Source organism: Phodopus roborovskii, unplaced genomic scaffold (genome assembly GCF_943737965.1).
Source record: "Phodopus roborovskii unplaced genomic scaffold, PHOROB, whole genome shotgun sequence".
Classification (NCBI taxonomy): Eukaryota; Metazoa; Chordata; class Mammalia; order Rodentia; family Cricetidae; genus Phodopus; species Phodopus roborovskii.
The window spans coordinates 24,734-48,722 of record NW_026126658.1 but is presented as its reverse complement, the minus strand read 5'-3'; the positions used below and the strand labels follow the sequence as shown (position 1 = coordinate 48,722).

The 23,989-nt window shown below is 40.3% G+C and overlaps 1 protein-coding gene across 1 annotated transcript in view; it reads right to left on the bottom strand.

The window, feature by feature from the left end:
- The window catches only part of LOC127214104 (cyclin-Y-like), a gene marked incomplete at its 5' end in the record, with an annotated part of 67,121 nt that overhangs the window by 19,039 nt on the left and 24,093 nt on the right, over nt 1–23,989 (bottom strand). The window contains 3 exons of the mRNA XM_051174436.1: nt 15,446–15,565; nt 15,657–15,714; nt 21,269–21,304. Of these exons, the coding sequence (XP_051030393.1) occupies nt 15,446–15,565; nt 15,657–15,714; nt 21,269–21,304 (214 nt within the window). The remainder of the gene's footprint in view (nt 1–15,445; nt 15,566–15,656; nt 15,715–21,268; nt 21,305–23,989) is intronic.

Sequence of the window (23,989 nt, the reverse complement as noted above, 5' to 3'; positions counted from 1 at the left end):
GAAGATATGAGAAAATCCCTTAAAGAAATAGAGGAAAAAACAAACAAAAAAGTGGAAGAAATGAACAAATTCCTTAAGGAAAGTACAGAAAGCCAAGAAAAAACAATTAACCAGGTGAAGGAAACGGTTCAAGATTTGAAAACCGAAATTGAGAAAATAAAGGCAACACAAATGGAAGGAAAGCTGGAAATTGAAAAGCTGGGCAAAAAATCGGAAACCACGGACACAAGCATAACCAATAGAATTCAAGAGATGGAAGAGAGACTCTCAGGCGCAGAAGATAAACTAGAAGAAATAGATTCATCGACCAAAGAAAACCATAAATCCAACAAATCCTTAACACACAATATCCAGGAAATGTGGGACACCATGAAAAGGCCAAAACTAAGAATAATAGGCATAGAGGAAGGTGAGGAAGCCCAGCTCAAAGGTGCTGAAAACATATTCAACAAAATCATCGAGGAAAACTTTCCAAATCTGAAGAAGGACATGCTCATGAAAGTACAAGAAGCATACCGAACCCCAAATAGGCTGGACCAAAGAAAAAAGACCCCTCGACATATAATAATCAAAACACCTAGCATACAGAATAAAGAAAAAATATTAAGAGCAGCGAAGGAAAAAGGACAGGTAACATATAAAGGCAGACCTATCAAAATTACACCTGACTTCTCCATGGAAACCCTCAAGGCCAGAAGGTCCTGGATAGATGTTCTAAAAGTATTAAGAGAACACGGATGCCAGCCTAGGCTACTATATCCAGCAAAACTCTCAGTCAATATAGATGGAGAGAACAAGATATTCAATGACAAAACCAGATTTTCCCAATATGTATCTACAAATCCAGCCCTACAGAAAGTATTGGAAGGAAAATTCCAACCCAAGGAAGGTAACTACGCCCACAAAAATGTAGGCAACAGATAATCCAACTACACCAGAAACCTAGGGTGAAGCAGAACAAATATATTCACAATACCACTGCCAACAACAAACCTAAATCAAACAACCATCAACAATCAATGGTCCTTACTCACCCTCAACATTAATGGTCTTAACTCACCTATAAAAAGACACAGATTAACAGAATGGATACGAAGACAGAATCCATCCTTCTGCTGCATACAAGAAACACATCTTAGCTCCAAAGATAGACATTACCTCAGGGTAAAGGGTTGGGAAAAGATTTTCCAATCAAATGGAAATAAGAAGCAAGCAGGCGTAGCTATCCTAATATCTAACAAACTAGACTTCAAACCAAAACTAGTCAAAAGAGATGAAGATGGTCATTTCATATTCATCTCAGGAGAAATCCATCAACACAAAGTCTCAATTCTGAACATCTATGCCCCTAATACAAAGCCACCCACATTCGTAAAAGAAACACTACTAAAACTCAAAGCTCATATAAAACCTCACACACTTATAGTGGGAGACTTCAATACACCACTCTCAACACTAGACAGGACCACAAATCAGAAACTCAACAAAGAAACAAAAGAATTAACAGAAGTTATGTCTCAACTGGGGCTAACAGACATCTATAGAACATTCCATCCAAAGACAAAAGAATATACCTTCTTCTCTGCTCCACATGGAACCTTCTCTAAAATCGACCACATACTAGGAGACATAACAAACCTCAACAGATACAAGAGAATAGAAATAGTCCCCTGTATCTTATCGGACCACCATGCTTTAAAATTGGAATTCAACAACAATACAAATAGCAGAAAACCTGCAAACTCATGGAAACTTAACAATGTGCAATTGCACCACTCCTGGGTCAAAGAAGAAATAAAGAAAGAAATTAAAGACTTTCTAATATTCAACGAGAATGAGGATACAACATACCCGAACTTATGGGACACCTTGAAAGCAGTGCTACGAGGGAAGTTCATTGCACTAAGTGCCCATATGAAGAAAACAGAGGATAGTCACATAAATGAATTAACAGCGCAACTGAAAACCTTAGAACAGAGAGAAGCGTATTCACCCCGCAGGAGCAGACGCCAGGAAATAATCAACTTGAGGGCTGAAATCAACAAAATAGAAACCAGGAAAACAATACAAAAAAATCAATGCAACAAAGAGTTGGTTTTTTGAGAAAATCAACAAGATTGATAAACCTTTATCCAAATTAACGAAAAAGCAGAGACAGAACATGCAAATTAACAAAATCAGAAATGAAATGGGGAACATAACAACAGACACAGAGGAAATCCAGACAATTTTCAGGTCATACTTCGAAAATCTGTATTCCACAAAAATTGAAAATTCAAAGGAAATGGACAAGTTTCTGGATAACTATCACTTACCAAAATGAACTATAACCCGAAATGAAATAGAAGCAGTCATCGAAAGCCTTCCAACGAAAAAAAGTCCAGGGCCAGATGGATTCAGTGCAGAATTCTACCAGACATTCAAGGAAGAACTAATACCACTACTCCTCAAACTGTTCCACAAGATAGAAACAGAAGGTTTATTGCCAATCTCTTTTTATGAGGCCACAATAACTTTGGTACCCAAACCTCACAAAGACACAACTAAGAAAGAAAACTACAGACCAATATCCCTGATGAACATCGATGCAAAAATACTCAATAAAATAATGGCAAACCGAATTCAAAAATACATCAGAGAAATCATCCACCATGATCAAGTAGGCTTCATACCTGGATTGCAGGGATGGTTTAACATACGAAAATCTATCAACGTGATCCACCATATAAACAAACTGAAAAAGAAAAACCATATGATTATCTCCCTAGATGCAGAAAAAGCCTTCGATAAAATTCAACACCCTTTCATGATAAAGGTATTAGAGAGGTCAGGGATAACAGGAACATACCTAAACATAATAAGAGCAATATACAGCAAACCAACTGCCAACATCAAACTGAATGGAGAGAAACTTAAGCCAATTCCTCTAAAATCAGGAACAAGACAAGGCTGTCCTCTCTCTCCATATCTCTTCAATATCGTACTAGAAGTTCTAGCTAATGCTATAAGACAACAAAAGGAGATCAAGGGCATCCAAATTGGAAAGGAAGAAGTCAAACTGTCTCTATTTGCAGATGATATGATAGTTTACATAAGCGACCCAATAAACTCTACCAGGGAACTCCTACAGCTGATAAACACCTTCAGCAAACTAGCAGGATACAAGATAAACTCAAAAAAATCAGTAGCCCTATTTTTTTCAGACGACAAAGAGGCAGAGAAAGAAATCAGAGAAACATCACCCTTTACAATAGCCACAAGCAACATAAAGTATCTTGGTGTAACGCTTACCAAACAAGTAAAAGATCTATATAATAAGAACTTTGTGACTCTAAAGAAAGAAATTAAAGAAGATACCAGAAAATGGAAAGACCTCCCATGCTCTTGGATAGGTAGGATAAACATAGTAAAAATGGCAATCTTACCAAAAGCAATCTACAGATTCAATGCAATCCCCATTAAAATCCCACCACAATTCTTCACCGACCTTGAAAGGATAATAATTAACTTTATATGGAAAAACAAAAGACCCAGGATAGCCAAAACAACCCTATACAATAAAAGAACATCAGGAGGCATCACCATTCCTGACTTTAAGCTCTACTACAGAGCTATAGTTCTGAAAACAGCCTGGTATTGGCATAAAAATAGACAGGTAGACCAATGGAATCGAATTGAAAATCCTGATATTAATCCATGCACCTATGAACACCTGATTTTCGACAAAACAGCTAAAATGATACAATGGGGCAAAGACAGCATCTTCAACAAATGGTGCTGGCACAATTGGATGAGGGTGTGTAGAAGACTGCAGATAGACCCATGTCTGTCGCCATGCACAAAACTCAAGTCCAAATGGATCAAAGACCTCAACATCAATCCAGCCACATTGAACCTCTTAGAAGAGAAAGTAGGAGGTACCCTTGAACAAATTGGTATAGGAGACCGCTTCTTAAACATAACTCCAGGGGCACAGACACTGAAAGAAACAATTAATAAATGGGACCTCTTCAAACTTAGAAGCTTCTGTAAGGCAAAGGACACAGTTGACAAGACCAAACGGCAGCCCACTGACTGGGAAAAGATTTTCACTAATCCTATATCCGACAAAGGGCTGATCTCCAAAATATACAAAGAACTCAAGAAACTAGTCAACAAAACACCAAATAACCCTATTAAAAAATGGGGTACAGAACTGAAGAAAGAATTCTCAATGGAGGAAATCAAAAAGGCTGAAAGACACTTAAGAAAATGCTCCACATCCTTAGCTATCAGGGAAATGCAAATCAAAACAACTTTGAGATACCATCTTACCCCTGCCAGAATGGCTAAAATTAGAAACACCAGTGATGACTTATGTTGGAGAGGATGTGGAGAAAGTGGAACACTCCTCCACTGCTGGTGGGAGTGCAAACTCATACAGCCACTTTGGAGATCAGTATGGCGGTTCCTCAGGAAAATGGGAATTAGTTTACCACAGGACCCGGCAATCCCCCCTCTTAGGCATATACCCAAAGGATTCACATCAATGCAACAAAGACATCTGTTCAACTATGTTCATAGCAGCACTATTTGTAATAGCAAGAACCTGGAAGCAACCTAGATGCCCTTCAATTGAAGAATGGTTAATGAAGATGTGGCACATCTACACAATGGAATACTACTCTGCAGAAAAAAATAATGGTATCTTGAAATTCGCAGGCAAGTGGATGGCACTTGAAGAAACCATCCTGAATGAGGTAACCCAGTCACAAAAAGAGGAACACAGTATGTACTCACTCATATATGGATTTTAGACCTAGATCAAATGATCACCAGCCTATAATTCACATCACCAGAGGAACTAGGATACAAGTTGTATTCTAAGAGATTCATATAAAGTCCCTCACAGAACTGGGAAGGGACAAGTCCCCCAGACCTCAGGTATAGTGGGGGAGGACAGCTAATGGAGAGAGAAGTAGGAGAAAATGAGAGGGAGGAGAGGAAGGCATGTGCGACTAGGAGGATTGAGCCTGGTTAGGAATGGAAAATAGGAAAGAGAGAGAGAGAGACAGAGACAGAGAGAGAGAACATAAAAGAGGGAGCCAATATTGGTTTGAAGATAAAGTTGAACACAAAGAAAGGTCGAAGGAACTACAAGACTGCTCCCAACTAACAATCTCAGCTTCCGTGGAAAGGCTATCATAAATGCCCTTCCCGGAGAGTGAGATCAACAACTAACTTCTCCATGGAGTCCTCAACTAATGCCTGTTGAAAACAGGAGCAAACACCCATACATAAACACTGAGTCAAACTAGAACCCAGAAGCAGATGGAGAGGACAAGACCATGCGGTAGAAGTACATAGAGACAGCTTACCTGAACAAGGAGTAGCTAAGGGCCACTAGACTGATAGCTGGGAAGCCAACAGGGGTCTGACTCGGACTCCCCTGAATATGGGTCTCAGCCAGAAGGTCTGAGCAGTCTAAGAGACCTCAGACAGTGGAGCCAGGATGTATCCCTGGTGCACAAAAGGACTTTGCAAACATATCCCCCATGGAGGGATAACTGCCTTATTCTAGAGATAGGAGAGAAGCCCTAGTCCCTACTTCACAGGACCTGTCAGATCTACATGACCCCAACTGGATGGCATTCCCCTACATATTGTATTGTGGTGGGGGGTTGGGAGGGGAGGGTGTTTAGAGTGCATGGGAGAGGGTAGAGAGGGTAAAAGGGAGGGAAGGAGGGAGGGAGGGCTTGGGGGGAGGGAGAGGGAACTGGGATCGACATGTAAAATAATAATAATAATAATAAAAAAAAAAAAAAAAAAAAAAAAAAAACGCTTTGACTCCAAAATTTAAGTTGAAGAACAAGTTACTGGGGAAAAGTATTTCTATTTTTGTTTCCACAGAAAATGAAAAGATGTGGATTCCTTCCAGACTAATGTGGTTTGATCACACCAGACCGCCTGAAACAGAGTACAAGCTGATCCTACATTCCAAACAGCTGGACAAAACAGCCCTACAGACTACAGCTAGGATATCTGAATCTTCTTCGAATCCCCCAAGACAGCGCCCCTTACCAGCAGGAAGTAGTTTGGAAAGAACGACGCCCAAATTCCCAAATATTGTGTATAAATGTTTGTTTTCATTTAATTGGACTTTGTTATATAAAATTAAATAAAAAATACTCTATATGAAAAAAAAAAAAGTAAAAAAAAAAAAAAAAAAAAAAAAAAAAGAAAGGTTAACTCATGTAGAGCCACTGTGATCTCATATGACCAAAGAACAAAAGAAAAACAAATTCTATAAGTACATAAAAATAAACATCGAATTATGCCAGAATCTGAATAATAACTGCAGCAACTTTGGCCTGAGGATATTTCTTGGGCACTCAGACCATTAAGAGTTAACAATATACTGCTTGGGACATGGCAATCTGTCTAGGCTGGCTTGGAGATTTTATTTTGGTCTAGTATCTTTGTAGCCACAAAAACTACTAGCCTGAGAAAAGGTTGTCACATCCCTCTAGATTCTTAATAATTATCAATGATGGTCCCATCGCCAGGTCTCTGCTGGAGGTGAGTCTAGGACCAGTTCGGGTTGAATCCCCCTACACCCTTCCCTGGGATTGGACCTGAATCTCACTCCCCCGTGTCCTGTCCCCAGCAAGAGTGCTCATGGTGCTCTGATACAACCCCCCTCCGCACCCTTTGCCCTACCTAGCCCACTGCCCCACTGCTCTGGCTGAGCAATGGAACAGAGGGCGAATCCAACAATCCTGCCACCACCAGGGAACTTCCTGGAGCTGTTCTGAGAACACTAGACCTGCCTATCCCCACAGAACCACCGTGAATCCCTGCCTGCCTGATCTTTGAACCCCATCTCCAGGCCACTGGCTAAGGAAAGACATCCTAGAGAGCTTGGACCACCTAGAGCTACTGACATCGAATTTCTGACCCACCTAAGCCCACCGGGGAAGTAGCAGAGAGAGAGAGATCCCACCTGCACCCACTGGAAGAAGTTATGAGAAGACAGCAATACAAGAAAACACCTAACAATAGAGAGACAAGCAGGGCACCACCAGAACCTAAGGACCCTACACCAACTAGACATGAACACCTCAAAGCAGATGAAGCAGAAGAGAACGACTTAAAAAATATCTTCATAAAAATTATAGAAGCCTTCAAAGAAGATGTGAGAAAATCCCTTAAAGAAATGGAAGAAAAAACAAAAAATTGGAAGAAATAAAGGAAAAGACCATGCAAAAAATGAACAAATCTCTTAAAGAAAGTAAGGAAAGCCAAGAAAAAACAATCAAACAGGCAAAGGAAAACAGTTTAAGACTTGAAAACTGAAATAGAGACAATAAAGAAAACACAATCTGGGGAAATGCTGGAAATAGAAAAATTGGGCAAAAGATCAGGAACTATAGACACAAGCATAACCAAAGAATACAAGAGGTGGAAGAGAGAATCTCAGGCACTGAAGATAAACTAGAGGAAATAGATTCATGACCAAAGAAAATCTCAAGTCCAACAAATCCTCAACACAAAACATCCAGGAAATGTGGGACAGTATGAAAAGGCCAAACCTAAGAGTAACAGGCATAGAGGTAGGTGAGGAAGCCTAGCTCAAAAGTGCAGAAAACATATTCAACAAAATCATTGAAGAAAAATTTCCCAATGTGAAGAAGGACATGCCCATGAAAGTGCAAGAAGCATACCAAACACTAAATAGACTGGACCAAAGAAAAAAAACCCCTTGACATATAATAATCAAAACACCTAACATACAGAATAAAGAAAGCATATTAAGAGCAGCAAAGGAAAAGGGCCAGGTAACATATAAAGGCAGACCTATCAAAATTATGCCTGACTTCCCCATGGAAACTCTCAAGGCCAGAAAGTCCTGGATAGATGTTCTACCATTACTAAGAGTCCATGGATGCCATCCCAGGCTACTATTCCCAGCAAAACTCTCAATCACTATAGACGGAGAAAACAAGATATTTAATGACAAAGCCAGATTTTCACAATACGTATCTACAAATTCAGCCCTACAGAAAGTTCTGGAAGGAAAATTCCAACCCAAGGAAGTTAACTATGCTCACAAAGACATAGGCAATAGATAATCCCACTTTACTAGAACCCAAGGGCAAATATATTCACATTACCACTGCCAACAACAAATCTAAAACAAACAAGCATTAACAATCAATGGTCCTTACTCTCCCTCAACATTAATGGTCTTAACTCACCTATAAAAAGACACAGCTAACAGAATGAATATGAAGACAGAATCCATGCTTCTGCTGCATACAAGAAACACATCTAAGCTTCAAAGATAGACATTCCCTCAGGGTAAAGGGTCGAGAAAATATCTTTCAGTCAAATGGGCCCAAGAAGCAAGCAGGTGTGGCTATCCTAATATCTAACAAGTTACATTTCAAACCAAAATCAATCAAAACAGATGAAGACAGTCATTTCATATTCATCACACGAGAAATCCATCAGCACAAAGTCTCCATTTTGAACAGCTATGCACCTACATTCGTAAAAGAAACACTACTGAAACTCAAAGCTCACATAAAACCTCAGACACTCACAGTAGGAGACTTCAACACCCCACTCTCATCACTAGACAGGACCACCAGACAGAAACTCAATAAAGAAACAAAAGAACTAAAAGAAGTTATGTCTCAATTGGGTTTAACAGACACCTATAGAACATTCCAAACACAAAAGAATATACTTTCTTCTCTGTTCCACATGGAACCTTCTCTAAAATCAACTACATACTAGGCAACATAACAAACCTCAACAGATACAAAGAAATTGGAATAGAGACAGCTGACCTGAACAATGAGGAGCTAATGGCCCCTCCCTCCCCTGACTGATTGCTGGGAATCCAGCATGGGACTGACTCAGACCCCCTGAACATAGGTCTCAGTTAGAAGGCCTGGGCATTATAAGGGACCTCGACAGTGGAACCAGGATGTATCCCTGGTGCACAAAAGGATTTTGGGAGCACATTCCCCATGGAGGGATATTCCCTTAACCTAAAGGCAGGAGGGAGGGCCTATTCCCTACTCCAAATGAATTGGCAGATTTAGATGACCCCTCCTGAAGGCAGGGGGCGGGTGGGAGGGGAGGATGGTGGGGGGCATGCGAGGGTGGGAGGCGAGAGAAAAAGGGAGGGATGGGGAACTCGGATCGATATGTAAAATAAAAAAATTTATCAACGATGATTAAACTTGAGGGAAAATGATTGTGAAAGGTGGTAACTCTTTTCTGTCAGTTTATCAATGACTAAATTTTTTTCAAAAGGATGTGGAACCTATTCAAACCAAAATTATATGACCTGTTTTGAAACAACATGAATCTATCCCTGCTTACTGAATTCTATATAAATAAAGAAATATTCTGGCTGCTAGTCAGTCAGGCTGCAAGATTCTCCCAATCATCATGCCTGACCCATCCTTCTCTCACTGACTCCTTACTTCCTCTCTGGGACCTGTCAATGGGCAGGGTCTTACTTACTATGTATCTCATAGAGATCCTCCTGCTTCCCTAAAGTTTTTAAAAACTGAGTATCATTGTAATTGCAATTCATATTTGGCTGCTGATAAATCTATAGTTATTACTGTGGTAGCATACGCACAAGTTGGATGGTGGTGGCACCATCCTTTGATCCCAGCCCTGGAAGGCAAAGACAGGCAGATTTTAGTGAGTTTAAGCCAGTTTGGTCTACATAATGAGTTCCAAGACAGCCTCTAAGCAAACAAACAAACAAATAAATCATACACAACACAAAGCTGTTCAATCATTTATAATTGTATCTGCAGTAGTAGGTATGCTCAATGTTCTGTAACCATCTTCACCATCTGACATGAAGCACTTTTTATTGTCCCCCAATGAAACTATGTATCTCTAAGCAACCCCTAACCCTCCCAGCCCCTGTAATTTCTTCCAAGCCCTCCTTCTGCCAATCCCTACAAGTACTCTACTTTATACCAGTGGATTATACAATATTTATCTTCTTGTGCCAGGGTTATTTCACTGAGCGTAAGATCTTCATGTTTCATCAACCTATAGCACTATCAGAACTTACTTCCTTTCCAAGGATGAATACCTCATTGTATGCTCATGTCCCACGCTGATTACACTTAGGCTGCTTCATATCTTGCATTGTGAATAATGCTGCCAACACTGCTCATTTTTGGCAAGATGTTTAGAATTGGGACAGTAGCATGGGCTGGCAGAAGTACTAGATGAAGTGAAAAGGTATCAGGCATCACCACACAGACTGAAGGACACCAGAGCACAGTGAGGGGACAGAGGAAGGAGGGCATTCACTCACCAATGTTAAGTACAGATCCCTCTCGAGGCACTATGCTAACTCTGAGCCTCCAGGTGGCAGCACTGACTGATCAGGGTCAGAAAAGGACCTGTGTAATACCACAGACTGAAGTAGCCATTGGAAGGAAAATATGAATTAGGCTGAACAGAGAAAAGCAGTGTATGAAATGGCGACCATCTCAAAATAATCCAGACACTGGCAGGAGATGACCTCAAAGCCATAGTCACCTTGGAAGTACTCAAGGCTTCTGGAATGTGCAGTTGGCTAAGTATAGTCCTTAGAAACAGCAGGGAGCAGAGCCAAGAGGCTATGCAGGGGGTGACTGCAGATCTGCCTTCATGCTCTGTGTCTAAGATGTATCAAAAGATGTCCCTAAGTTGTGAGTGTGTAACCAAAGGAGATAGGATTGAGTTTTAACCCTGAGTCAGTGAAGGCAGAACAGACCCAAGGCCCAAGGAGAACAGCAGCAGACGTGGAAGCTGGAGACAGGATGATGGGCAGAGGCCCCTTCTCTTTGCTGGGCTTACTCCTGTACGGAGAATACAAGGCTATTCCACAAACTTCTAAGTACCCAGGAAGAAAATGGAATTTCTACCTCTCATAGTGACCAACAAAGTAAAAATAAGGAGCTCAGGGTGAGAGACAGGGAAGCAGTGAGTAAAAGCTGGGGGTAGGGGTGGAAGTGGGGTGGGGTGAGGGTGGAGAAGGGCAAATGAGAAACTTACTTCTGGAAGTGAAACCTTGACTGCTTGAGGAAATCAAAAGTCAGTGAGGCAGGGTTCCTGGGCCAGCTCCTCTAGAAGCATCCATCCCTTGCCCCTGAGACAGATACAGGGAAATTGTTCTACCCAAAGTGTTGAGAAATAAAGGGCTTCCCACTGCCCCTTCCACTGAAGCAAGCTTTGCCAGGTATGTGCAGAATAAAACAGAATAAGATCCCTGTTCTGTTTTCAGTGATTCACTAATAGACATCAATCAAATCATGAAGATGTAGATTTTTATGGCTATTGTCCGATACCACGTATTACGCAGGATGGACAGGGACACATACACTGAATATAAAGGGAAAACTGTTAAGAAACATCATTCTGCTTCTTTGATACAGGGTTTCATTGTGTGGCCCATAATGACCTGGAATATACCACACAGTCCAGGTTAAACCTGTAATCTTCATGTTTCCAGTTCCCCCAATGCTGGGACTACAGGCACAGTTGTGTGCCACCACATTCAGTAAGAACTAACATTTCAGATTCCAAACAGCAATTTGTGATAAGAGACCCTGGACTTATTGAAGTAGTAAAAATTTGGACATATCTCAGTAGAGTTTCTCTTTTTCCTCTCTCTTCCTACAGCAAAATCCTAAGCTCCTGACACAAAGGTTCTAAGACCCACGGTGTAGCATCCTGCACGAGGCTGGGACAGAGTGGTGCTCCCACAGTGTCTGTCTTAAACACACCCTCAATTCCACACGAAACAACCATGGATGGCATCCGTTTAGAACTGTGAGCAATCTCAGTAGGACAGGAATAATATAGGGACTTACAGCTAGAAGATTCAGCAGGAAGTCAGTAAATGGGGAAAATGAGCATATACCACAGCATTTAGGAAAGAGCTGGTACAGGCAGAGGAAGCTAAAGCAATCAGGTTTTGAAGGACAGTTCACAGTAAGAACTCATTCTTCTGAGTCACCCAAAAGGATCAAGATGCCATTCTGGGAAGACCAAGAAATCAGGAGGCAGAGCACAGACTGCTCTACAGGAATCTTTGTGGCTTGCTCTGAGGATTTGTTGAAAGGATGAGAGCCTGCTGTTGACTATACAAATTAAAGTTACTCGAAAGTTCAGAAACAACTTTTGGATATCCCAGTTTAAATACATTTTTCATACTGGAACATCAACAGTGAGTTAGTATTTTAGACCACAATTTTTGGTTGTATAAAAATAAATAACTGGGTGGGCCAGGACCACTTTCAGCTGGACATCTTAGGAACCTTAGATTGTATTTTCCCAAAGCTTGACAACAGACTTTTACCATTCTCCACAGGACTGGAAGTCATGTAAAACTGGGATTCCTTATGTCTCTTAGTTCATAGAAATAGGAAGCATGATGCAAAATTCTTCTACATCATGGTAACTAACAGTTCCTGTGTGCATGAGTGGGGCTAATCTCTGCAATGAAATAATTTCCATTGGCTCAGTCAGGGAAGTGTCTATGAAATTTTATTTTAAATTAAAATTACCTTAGTTGATGTATTCTAATAACACATTAGGTATTGCCTGAAAAGAACAAACATGTGTTTTTGGGGTTTTTTTCCCATTTTTATTACTTTTTTATATTTATTTATTTTTACTTTACTTATTGATCCCAGTTCCCTCTCCCTCCCTCCCCCTTTCCCTCTCTCCCATCCTCTCATGTCCCCCGACCCCCACTCCACATGTAGGGTGATGCCTTTCAGGAGGGGTCTCCTAAATCTGTCAAGTCACACATCCATGCAACAAAGACATACGCTCAATTATGTTCATAGCGGCATTATTTGTAATACCAAGAACCTGGAAGCAACCTCAACTGAAGATGTGGCATAGCTACACAATGGAATACTACTCTGCAGGGAAAAAAAAAAAATGGAATCTTGAAATTTGAAGGCAAGTGGATGGAACTTGAAGAAACCATCCTGAATGAGGTAACCCAGTCACAAATAGAGAAATATAGTATGTACTCACTCATATATGGATTTTAGACATAGAGCAAAGGATCACCAGCCTATAAATCACACGGCCAGAGAAACTAGGATACAAGGTGGATTCTAAGAGATTCATATAAGGTCCCTCACAGAAGCGGAAAGGGAGAAGATCTCCTGAGCATATGGGGAGTGGTGGGGGGGGGGCAGAGAGTAGGAGAAAGAGAAGGGGAGGGGAGGAAAACACATGGGGCTAGGAAGATTGAATCAGGGGAGGAATAGAAGAGAGAAAGAGAGGAGAGAGAGAGAGCATAAAAGAGGGAGCCATTATAGGTTTGAGAGAAAATTGACTCTAGAGAAATGTCCAGAGACCTACAAGACTGACCCCAACTAACAATTTGAGCAACAGTGGAAAGGCTACCATAAATGCCCTTCTCTGATAATGAGATCAACCACTAACTTATCCACCATCATGGAGCCCTCATCTAGTACCTGATGGAAACAGAAGCAAACACCCACAACTAAACACTGAGCTGAACTAGAATCCAGATGCAGAGAGAGAGGACAAGATCAGGCTACAGAAACCCACAGAGACAGCTGACCTGAACAAGGAGGAGCTAACAGGCCCTCAGACTGATAGCTGGGAATCCAGCATGGGACTGACTCAGGCCCCCCTGAATATGGGTCTCAGTTAGAAGGCCTGGGCAGTCTAAGGGACCTCAGACAGTGGAACCAGGATATATCCCTGGTGCACAAAAAGACTTTGGGGGCACATCCCCCACAGAGGGATACTCCCTTAGCCTAGAGATAGGAGAAAAGGCCTAGTCCCTACTCCAAATGACTTGACAGATTCAGAACAAACATGTTTTATGACATGCTACTGATATCCTTTGTGGGCTTATTGAAGGAAGGAGACATCACCATAACATCGTCATAAGATGTTACATGTGGGGAAAGCAGCAGTTACACCAGAGGAGATAATTAAAGTGAGCATCTCTTACTAGTGTGTGATTCAGTAGAGCTTGTCACCATATTTGGGGAGGGGAGAGGATCCCTATTAGTATATTTTAATTCTATGCCAACTAAAGTAACATTCTATTGATTTTCATGAAGAGTATCTCCAGACAGTGCTAACGATATGGGTCAGTTAAAACATCACATTACAGTCATGTGAAAGACTGTCCTAAAGCATCTCTAGACAACACAGGTTGGTGCCAACTGTGGAGTTACAGAGGACTGTCAACTGCAGACAAAAGTTTTCAAGGGCATTTTGGGGTGGTAGATTAAATGAAAACTCACCAAATTAAGGACATACATAAACAAAGCTTCAACAATGATAAAATTGTTCTAATCTGAATTTTAAAAATTATGTGAGGTCAGGTATATGGTCTGAATTCAAACAACACAAATACTTTTTGGGTGTTAATACTACAGTCTTAAAACTATTTGGTTTAACCAATCAGAGATGGCTCCAATAATGGCCTAGGTCAAGATTACAAAATTGGCCAGCAACAAAAGTTGACAGTTTCATTTCACTCCCAAGTATATTATAGAACAAGTCTGAAAGTCGTTGAGTTGAGGGTTCCTTACAGTGAAAATGGAAACACTGGCTTTATTTAAAGTCTTGGACCTTCTACGAAATGCTGAATGAGCAAGCATTAGCTAAGATTCCCGCTTGGAAGTTTAACTCCATCTGCTCTTTCAACACTATATGTAGCAAAAGAATGGTTCCTAAGAAAATCTCAAGAATGATGAGGGTAAAGGCACTCATACAACTTCTTAGTATTTGTAATCTTTTACTCTTTAAGGGTAGATCTTTGTAGCCCTGTAGAATGTCCAAATTATCTATGAGGTATGAGGAAAAAAAGAAACAGGAGGAAAGTGGCATATACAATAATGAACACAAGCAGGCTCAAGGTTTGTCCTTAGAAGGGGCCTGCTTCCAAGGCTGGCCCTCAGCTGGCATGAGGGGGATGAGGAACAGGGAAAGGATCTTTCCCCCCTTCACTTGAGTCTTATAAAGCCAGTTTCCATATATCTGCATGCCCTACAGACAGAGTTTTACAAAACAAATCAGAAACTAGTCAGTTACACTTCATCTATCTAGGCCACGGATACAAATAATTCACTGGCATTTCACTTCATCCTGGATGTATGAATGACTACATTCTCTTATCATTAAGATTAATGTGGGGAGTGAACAAAAAGAAACTAAACATTGAGAGAGGTTGTTCTTGGTCCATACTACCTTACATCAGCCCTGAAAACATTAGCACTGATTGGCTTTGAGCGGGACCTCACACGTGTCTTTAGAAGGGGACTTTGGAACACTCCACACTCCCAAAGACACAAAGTCTCACAGCAGACACAGAAAACTTCCACCAAGTTTACCCAGGGTCACCTGATAAGAGTTTGCTATTCATACTCACCAGGGTGACAATGGCACATTCAGCTGTCAGCTGAGCAGCACTGAACAGTGTCCGAACGAACCGGTAAATCTGCTTCTGCTCTGGGTTGTGTTTGTCATAATCTGGTGGCACTTCGGATTTCTAAGAAAAAGAAGTTTTCTGATGACTGCCACGGGACAGGAGCAAGAGACAACTAACTAGATCATCTCATGAAACACAAGAGGGCAATTACCGAAAGAGGGTGGAGGTTTTCATCAAAAATATCTAAGAGCATCCTTCCATCTGGGTCCCTGGTGAGGAAAGCAATAGAAATCAGAGTTTACTTTCTGCAGAATAAATGCCATTCAAAAAGAAACAAAGCACATTTCAGTTCAACAGACAGAAATTGCTAAATTTAAGAGACACTGTTGGTTATTTGTAAATAATGAATCATTTTTCTCAGGTACAGCATTTAATCATTTTTTTGTTGTTGAATCCAGAGATTAAAAACCTCTCGGTGAATTAAGGAAAATGTTGGCTTTAACCAACCTACTTTTATTTTTTTTAAAATCTGTATTCCACTGCTTTCACAATTTTCCACCTTCCCTCTCATGAACCCTTACCTAAATCTAAAATGATTTAATTTTAACACTTGCCCCCCTAACTTTTGGTAACCATATGGTGGTTGATATGAAGCAGTCTGGGGGGTGGGGTGAGGAACGTGACATGCAGCACGAAATGTAGATCGATCTTAAATGGTCACAATACCCACCAATAATTCCAGTAACTAAGGAAATGAATTTGAGGCATCTCCAGCAGCACTTACTTGTATTGAATCATGTGACAGAACTACAGCTTTTGTTCTGAACACACTGTATGCATACTGTACCCTTGTAGCCACACTGGCTGAAACACTCCTGCTGGGACTTGAGACTGCTAGAATATTTTTACTGTATATACAAAGGTATCTGACCTTATAGAAGCATACTATTTAATTATATAAAAAAAATACAATATTTTAGTATTTTCCTACTGTCATTTCTATGCATGGAAGCATCAAAATGAACATTTCTGGATTATAGTGTGTTAGAATATCTTATCTTATAAAATGCAGTTTGAATTGCTGACTTGAATTTCATAAACTATCACTCATTAAATCTGACACGGAAAAGGACAGAATTTCTAGCCATTTCTGAAATCCCCTAAACATACTTCTGCCATTTTATATTGGGTATATATGTGAAACAGCATCCTCTGCATTAAAAATTATGAAAGTATCAGTAAATCCAGAAAAACTCAAAAGTCCCTGTGTCCTACATTCAGCTAAAGTTTCTTCATTAAATTAAACAAGCACACCCATCTCACAAGCCTGCAATTTTGTTTTCCCTTTTAATAAATGGCAAAACTGTTTTACATTGTAGTAAATTTCTCTTATCAGCATATGTGTGATTTGTATATCTGTTTATAAAACCAGAAGGGCTGTGAATGGAGCAAAGTTTAGAAGAACTAGTCCTTAGAGTAGACAAGGCTGCCAGCCATGGGTCTACATAGCAAATAGGGTTGTGGCCTCTGGTTCACATAGCACCTTAGGATGTTGACCTCAGGTGTATAGTATTTTGGGCTGCTAGCCTCAGGTTCATACACTGCTTTGGGCTACTGGTGTGTGGTCTACAGAGCACTTTGGATCACTGCTGGCATGCTGTCTACAGATCCTTGAGGTGATGGCTTCGATGTATGGGGCTTTGAGCTGTTGGTTTCTGGTGTATGTAGTGGTTTGAGATGCTGGCCTTTCATCTGTATAATGCTTTAGGGTGCTGACCTCTGATCCACACAGTGCCTTGAGTTGTTAGCTTCTAGTCTACATAACACTAAGATTCTAGCCTAGGGTGTGCACAGCAGTTTGGCCTTTGGGCCTCTGACCTATAAAGTGTTTTGAGATGTCCGACTCTAGTCTACTTGGTAGAGGCTGCTGGCCTCTGGTCAACTCAGAGCCTTGGAGTACAGAGCACATCTCATCTCATCAGCGACAGATCTGCTGTTAATATAATTTGAGTTTTGTTCACAAATTTAGTTTAAAAGCCACAACTGTTGTAAGTCCTATCTTGTTTTTCTACTGCAGTGATAAGATATCAAAAGCACTTTGAAGAGAAAAGGGACCTCTGGCTTACATGTTCTGATCACAGTTGATCACTGAGTGAATTTGAGGCAGAAATTCAAGGCAGGACCACGGAGGTAGAAGCGGAAGCAGAAACCATGAAGGAATGCTGGCTTGCCTATTTTGATTTTTTTTTTTTTTTTAATATATAACTTAAGACTACCTACCCAGGGATGGAAATGCCTACAGTCAGATGGGCCCTCCCATATCAACTTTCAATCAAAAAAATACCCCCCACATACCTTCCTATAAGCTAATCTGATAGAGACATTTTTTTTTTTCAATTGAGGTTCTATTTTAGCAGATTACTCTAGCTTATGTCAAGTTGAAAAAAAAAAAAACCAAGCAAACAAATAAACAACCCCACAGTGATTTTTTTAAAGGTAATATCACATAATTTTTAGTATGCGTATAAAGGCTCAGCTCGGGAACACCAGGCTTACTGACCTACCCCTAAATATATCTATCTATCATGTTAAAATTCTAATTTATAAAAACAAACAAACAAACAAAAAACCATTCTAATTTATGCTTTATAAATTTAACATCTCTATAAAACAGCCCAATGTCTGTTCCAGCAACAGGTATAGAAACTAACAAAAGTTCTGAGCATCTACCTACCTGTGCCCTGTACACAAGAGCCTGGCAGTAAGAGAATAGATAAACCCAAGGGAAAGAAAGGTCCAGTCCTACCACGGAAACTGAAAGCCTGTGTGTACCAGGCTGCACTGCCTCTGGCCATGTCCCCAGCCATTAAGAGTCAGCAGACCCCTTTACCTTTCCTGTGGCAAGACATTCAAAAGCCTGGCCAGCACTACACCACCAAGAGTGTTATTCAGTTTTTCCTGATGAATGGGAATCACTTAAAAAACATGCAGCATGCCAGAGAAAAATTTGCCAAAAGAAATTTGGAAAATAAATTAAGAATGTGAATGATGGGATGGTGAATGTAGCTGAGTTGGTAACAATACTGTCTAGTATTGATGAAGCCTGAGACTTGAGCCACAACATGACAGTCAGGGGTGGGAGTGTAATCCCAGTACAGAGGAGAACAGAAAGCAAGGAAGGAAAAAAGATTAAGAACTTAAGCTAATGTGACAAAAAAATTTAATGTATACTGTTTCCTTCCTCATTCTACCAAACTATGTATTTCAGGTGAATCATACTACATCCTTCCAGCTGACAGATACATGGCTAGCCCCACAGGACTGTTTAGAGGCTGTGCACGACAAAGTCTACAGACAAGACATACGTCCTGCCCTCAGAAAGGTTCAGGATTCTACCTCCAGATTAATCAAATTAACTTTATTCTTTCTCCACTTCAACTCACCTTTGACTCCATTTATCAACATCTATAAGAACAGAGGGATTAAAGGTCATGGGTAGTAAGTAGACAGGGCTCAACTCCTAAATTCCCAACTGACTACCTGTGCAGTTTTAAGGTTTTATTGAATCTCTCTGAGGTTGTTTGAATAGCAATGGCCCCAACAGGTTCCCAGACTGGAATGCTTGGTCATTAGGAGTAGCACTACCACTGATATGGATTAGGAAGCACGATCTTGCTGAAGTAGGTGTGGCCTTGTTGGAAAAAGTTATCACCGGTGGTGGGCAAGGGGGTGGGCTTTGGGGCTTCGAACACTTGTAAGGCACAGTATGTCTTTTTCTTTCTGTTCCCTGCTAATCCTGATGTAGAACTTTCAGCTATCTCTCCAGCACCATGTCTGCCAGAACACCACCATGCCCCATCATGATGACAATAGATTAACCCTCTTTAAGCCAGCCCCTGTAAAATGCCTTCTAAGAGCTGCTGTGGTCACCTTGTCTCTTCAGAGTCAACAGAACATGACCAAGACACACTTTCTGTGCCTCAATTTCATTATCTGTATAATGTAAACGATAAAAGTAACACTTCTCATATCTGTTATTTAAACTACAAATTCATGCAAAGACTGACAATAGAAATCTGAGCAAGCACATAATAAAGCTGCTTGTTACTAACATCTATAGCTAAACCAACCTTGGGATGTACTTCACTGGCAGAGGGCAGGCTGAACATCCATGGAACTCTTGGCTCAATTCTCAGCCCCAAAACAAGAACCAAGAAATGTCTTAAAGACACTCATGGAAAGTTGGTTTAAAAGCATATCTGAGTGTCACTACTGGTCTTACATGTAACTTCAGTGTTTTCAAAGTTTGAATGTGTACCAAGAAATGACAGGACAGAATCCATCCATGGTTAGATGCCAAGGCTGTGCAGCTTGCCTTCATCCAAAACTCTTAGGAGCCACAATGCACATCAATCACAATTACAGCACAGGAAAATCTGCTGCAGAACATACCTTACAGGTGTTTGCTTTGCACAGCTATGTTTCTCTAATACTGCTCCTCAGAAGCTGCCATCTATGTTGCACTCCATGGCCCCAAAACTCTCTCCTCATGTGTGAAAAGCCTGAGTAGTTATGAGGTCTGTCTTGCTGTTTGGTGGCCCTTCCTGTTCTCAAACTAGTTTTGTACTTAATAGTATGGCTATATCCACACACATTAATTACTGAAATATGACTGTGATTAAGTTGCCTTTGTGCCTATGAAATTTAAGAGGGTGCTTTGAAAAAGCTCAATAAAAGGAAATCATTGAAAAGAAGTTTGGTACATTTTAAAATAAAAACCTGAAACAACTTATACTTCATACTCTGCAGAGGTCTATCAGATTCCTCACTACCAGGGAAAACATTTTTGGGAAGGATGAATTACAGATATGGCTTAATGCCCCAGACCTGAAGCAAAAGTCTTGGTGCTAAATATATGAATTACTACATTTTTCTTCTTTTTAAATTTATTTTTATTATTTTTAATTATGCCTGTGTGTCTGGGTATATGTACATGTGAACAGAGGTGACTATGCAGAGGCCTAAGGCATCATATGCACTTGGAGCTGGAGTTTGTGAGCTAGAAGGTGAACTGCCCAATGTGGATCCTGAGAACCAAACTTAGGTCCTTCCTCTGCAAGAGTAGTGAAAACTTGCTTAGTACTGAATTTTATCTCCAGCCCCTATATTCCCCTACTTTTGAAAATGTGTCAGTAAGTGTATCTGTGTGTGAGAGTATGCCCACATGTGGAGTTGTCCCCAAGGGGGCCAGAAGAGTCATGGTCTCTCTTGGAATGGGAACTAACTTGGCATTTTCAAGCTGCATAATATGGGTGCTAAGAGCCACCATACTCTGGTCTTTGTGCTTGGGCAGCAAGAAGAACTCTTAAATTGCTAACTCACTTTTTCATATGCACTTAAATACTTCATATTAAAATTTTGGAGGAAAATTTTAAAAAATTCAGTTTTACCTGACTTTTCAAATAGAACCATTGCAAGATATACTTTCATTTGAGAAACTTCTATCATGTTTTGTCAAACTGAATTTTCAACTAAATTCAAACTAAACCTAACATTTTATAAAACACAAAATGTTAAGTTATAGAGAAAATAACCAGTACAGAGGAATCTGAGCCTTCTCAAGAAGTCAGCTGCCACCACAATCACCATATGTGGTGCTCCTGGTCCAGAAGTAGCCTTACTCGTCCCTGGCACTCTGATGTATTGACCTTTACAAGGTCTATCAAAACAGGAGTTAAGAATATAAATTCAAGGCTAAAGAACAGGAAAACCATTACAAGACGAAATGTGATACTTTTAGCACAGAATTAAGTGTCCACATACCTGTTTTTGATGTGGTAATAGATCGCAAGAGCAACACTGTAAAATAAAACACAGGAATTCAATGTTCTATAAACACACTCATCACTTAATGGACTCGGCACTATCAGGCAGTGATCACTAAATTTAATTAAAAGCCACACAGTCCACCTGTAAAGCCCCATTTCATTCACAGGGCTGATCAGAATATACTCCATATTAAGTCCCTCTGGTCGTCACCCCCCCCCCCAGGAATTGTCAGATTATCTTTGGAAATAATAGGGTAACAATGGGAAGTTATAGCTTTTCTATCAGATGTTTTTGTGTCCTCACTTTTAAAGTTCAGGTACTACATAAAACTGCTACAAATTAAACCTATTTAGAAACCGCCAATTCACTGCCTACTCATACATACATACATACATACATACATACATACATACTTGTATGTACACACACACGAATAAAAGAATAATGAGTAGCACAAACAGTGGTTGCTAGTCCTCTCACACACCATCTTGGCAAGCTATGCACCACTCACTTTCTGAAATGGTGGTGTAACTTAACCTAGGGCACTATCTTAAAACTGTCTAAACTTTCAAATACTAGAATACAATAAACATCCATTTCCCTCGATTTTTCTTTTCTAAATGTAAAATGTAATATATTCAACACAGAAATTTTGGAAAATACAAAAAGCTTAAAGAAAAATCTGAGTTAAGATGTGGTTCAATGGCAGAGTACTTGCCTAGCATGTATGTGGTCTTGTGTTTGATTCCTAATACTAGCGGGGAAACGACTTTAAAACAAAGTTGTCTTTTAGCAAGGATGGTGGTGAACACTTATAATCCTATCACTTGGGAGCAGGAGAATGGAGATTTCTAGGCCAGCATGGGTACAAAGACTTTGTCTCAAAACAAAAGAAAAACAATCTCTTTCCCCCTAAATAACTACTATCATTTTGAGCTATACAGTTACTATTTCTACCTATATGTGTATAAACAAAGAGGCTGGCATCCTATGCTTAGATTGCCATTTTAATGCTTTTCTTACCTTAGGAAATATTCCTAATGAACATGATTTTAAAAGCTGCTAGTTACATTTCATTATTTGATTGTTGAATAATCATTCTCTGTGACTGAATATTTAAATTATATGTAATATTCAGTAATTAATTCACATCATAATAAACAGACTCACAAATATCTGTAAAATCTATGGCTATATTCTTTTTACAGGAAAACATCCTATAATGGAATCACTTGGTTGCTGGGGCCTCCCAAAACATACTGCTAAGTATCTTGCCAGAGCATGATGAATATACTCCTCACCAGTGTCCTTTCGCTTCAGATTCACTAACCTTGAATACTTTGATAAAACCTTTTCCTTCTGAATAGAAAATGGCATAGTTATGATCGTGACTGGCCACCTTTAGGAAATAATTGTTTAAAATTCTTTCTATTCCTTTTGCCTTACTTTAAAATGTAGAAAAATAGCTGGGCGGTGGTGGTGGCCACTTTAATCCCAGCACTCTGGAGGCAGAGGCAGGCGGATCTCTGTGAGCTTGAGGCCAGCCTGATCTATAACAGCTAATTCCAGGATAGGGTCCAAAGCCTCAGAGAAACCCTGTCTCGAGAAACCAAAAAGTAGAAAACGGACTCCAAGTTATATTCCTAGCCTTTAACAATACAGATCATTTACAGTGTGCTCTGGTTCTCAGAGAACAGAAATGGCCCATCAAGAAACCACCAGAGGCAAAGATGATGAGAGGGGCAACAACAGAGACCTAAGTCAGCTCTGAGATCTCCAAGAAGCTTGGGTGTGTACTGGACTTACTGAGACTGAACCAGACAGGCCCTGGGACTGGCTTATATTACGACTCACATCTCTTCTCAGACCTAATGACTTACATGAATTCAGGTAGGTATGAGGATACTCAGGACCACGGGGTAACAAGTCCTTCTTCCTAAAATTTCTAAAGGTATGACTATGCTGATAGGGCTTCAGAGTTAAGATAATAATGTTTCCAGAGTATCTTCTCATATATTCATACCCCTATCACAGACCCTATATTCTAAATGAGACATCAGGTTCAAACAGCAGATCAGGATTTCTGCCCTGTATAAGAGTTGTGCCCTTTTCCTTCTAATGCATCATCTTTGGAGAGAAGGAAACTACTGCTTAGTTATCAAGTAGTTACAATGTGGTGACAGTAACCTCAAAGATAACAAATGATTTAGGAGAATCTAGTTAATAGTTTGGTCCCAATGTTTCTTTCCATATGGCCAATGGAATTAGAGACACTGGCTAAATAAAACAGATTTGTAACTGCTGGCAGCACACATGACTTGTTAGCCAGAGCTGTATGAGCAGAGTAGATGGCACCCTAAGACCTCTTGTGATCAGTCAAGAGGCAGCTGTCATAAATGACCATGTGAGCGAGGCATGAACAGTGGAACACAAGAATTCCCAGGTTCCCTGTACTCCTCTTCAGCCATCATTTGTGATTGTTCTAGGATTTAATGTGAGGAGCTGGCTATGGAGGTGTGGAGACTGGAAAGTTCAGCTCCATACCACAGACTTGGCATTTAAAGCAGTGACAGGGAATCCAACTTTTCAAAGGAAGGACTATATTCACTGGAAGTACAAGGTCACTTTTCACTTGTCCTACTGTTGGCCTCACACTGACCCTCCAGCCTATCCCCCAGTAGAGTTCACCTATCCACTTCTCCCTGATAGACTCAT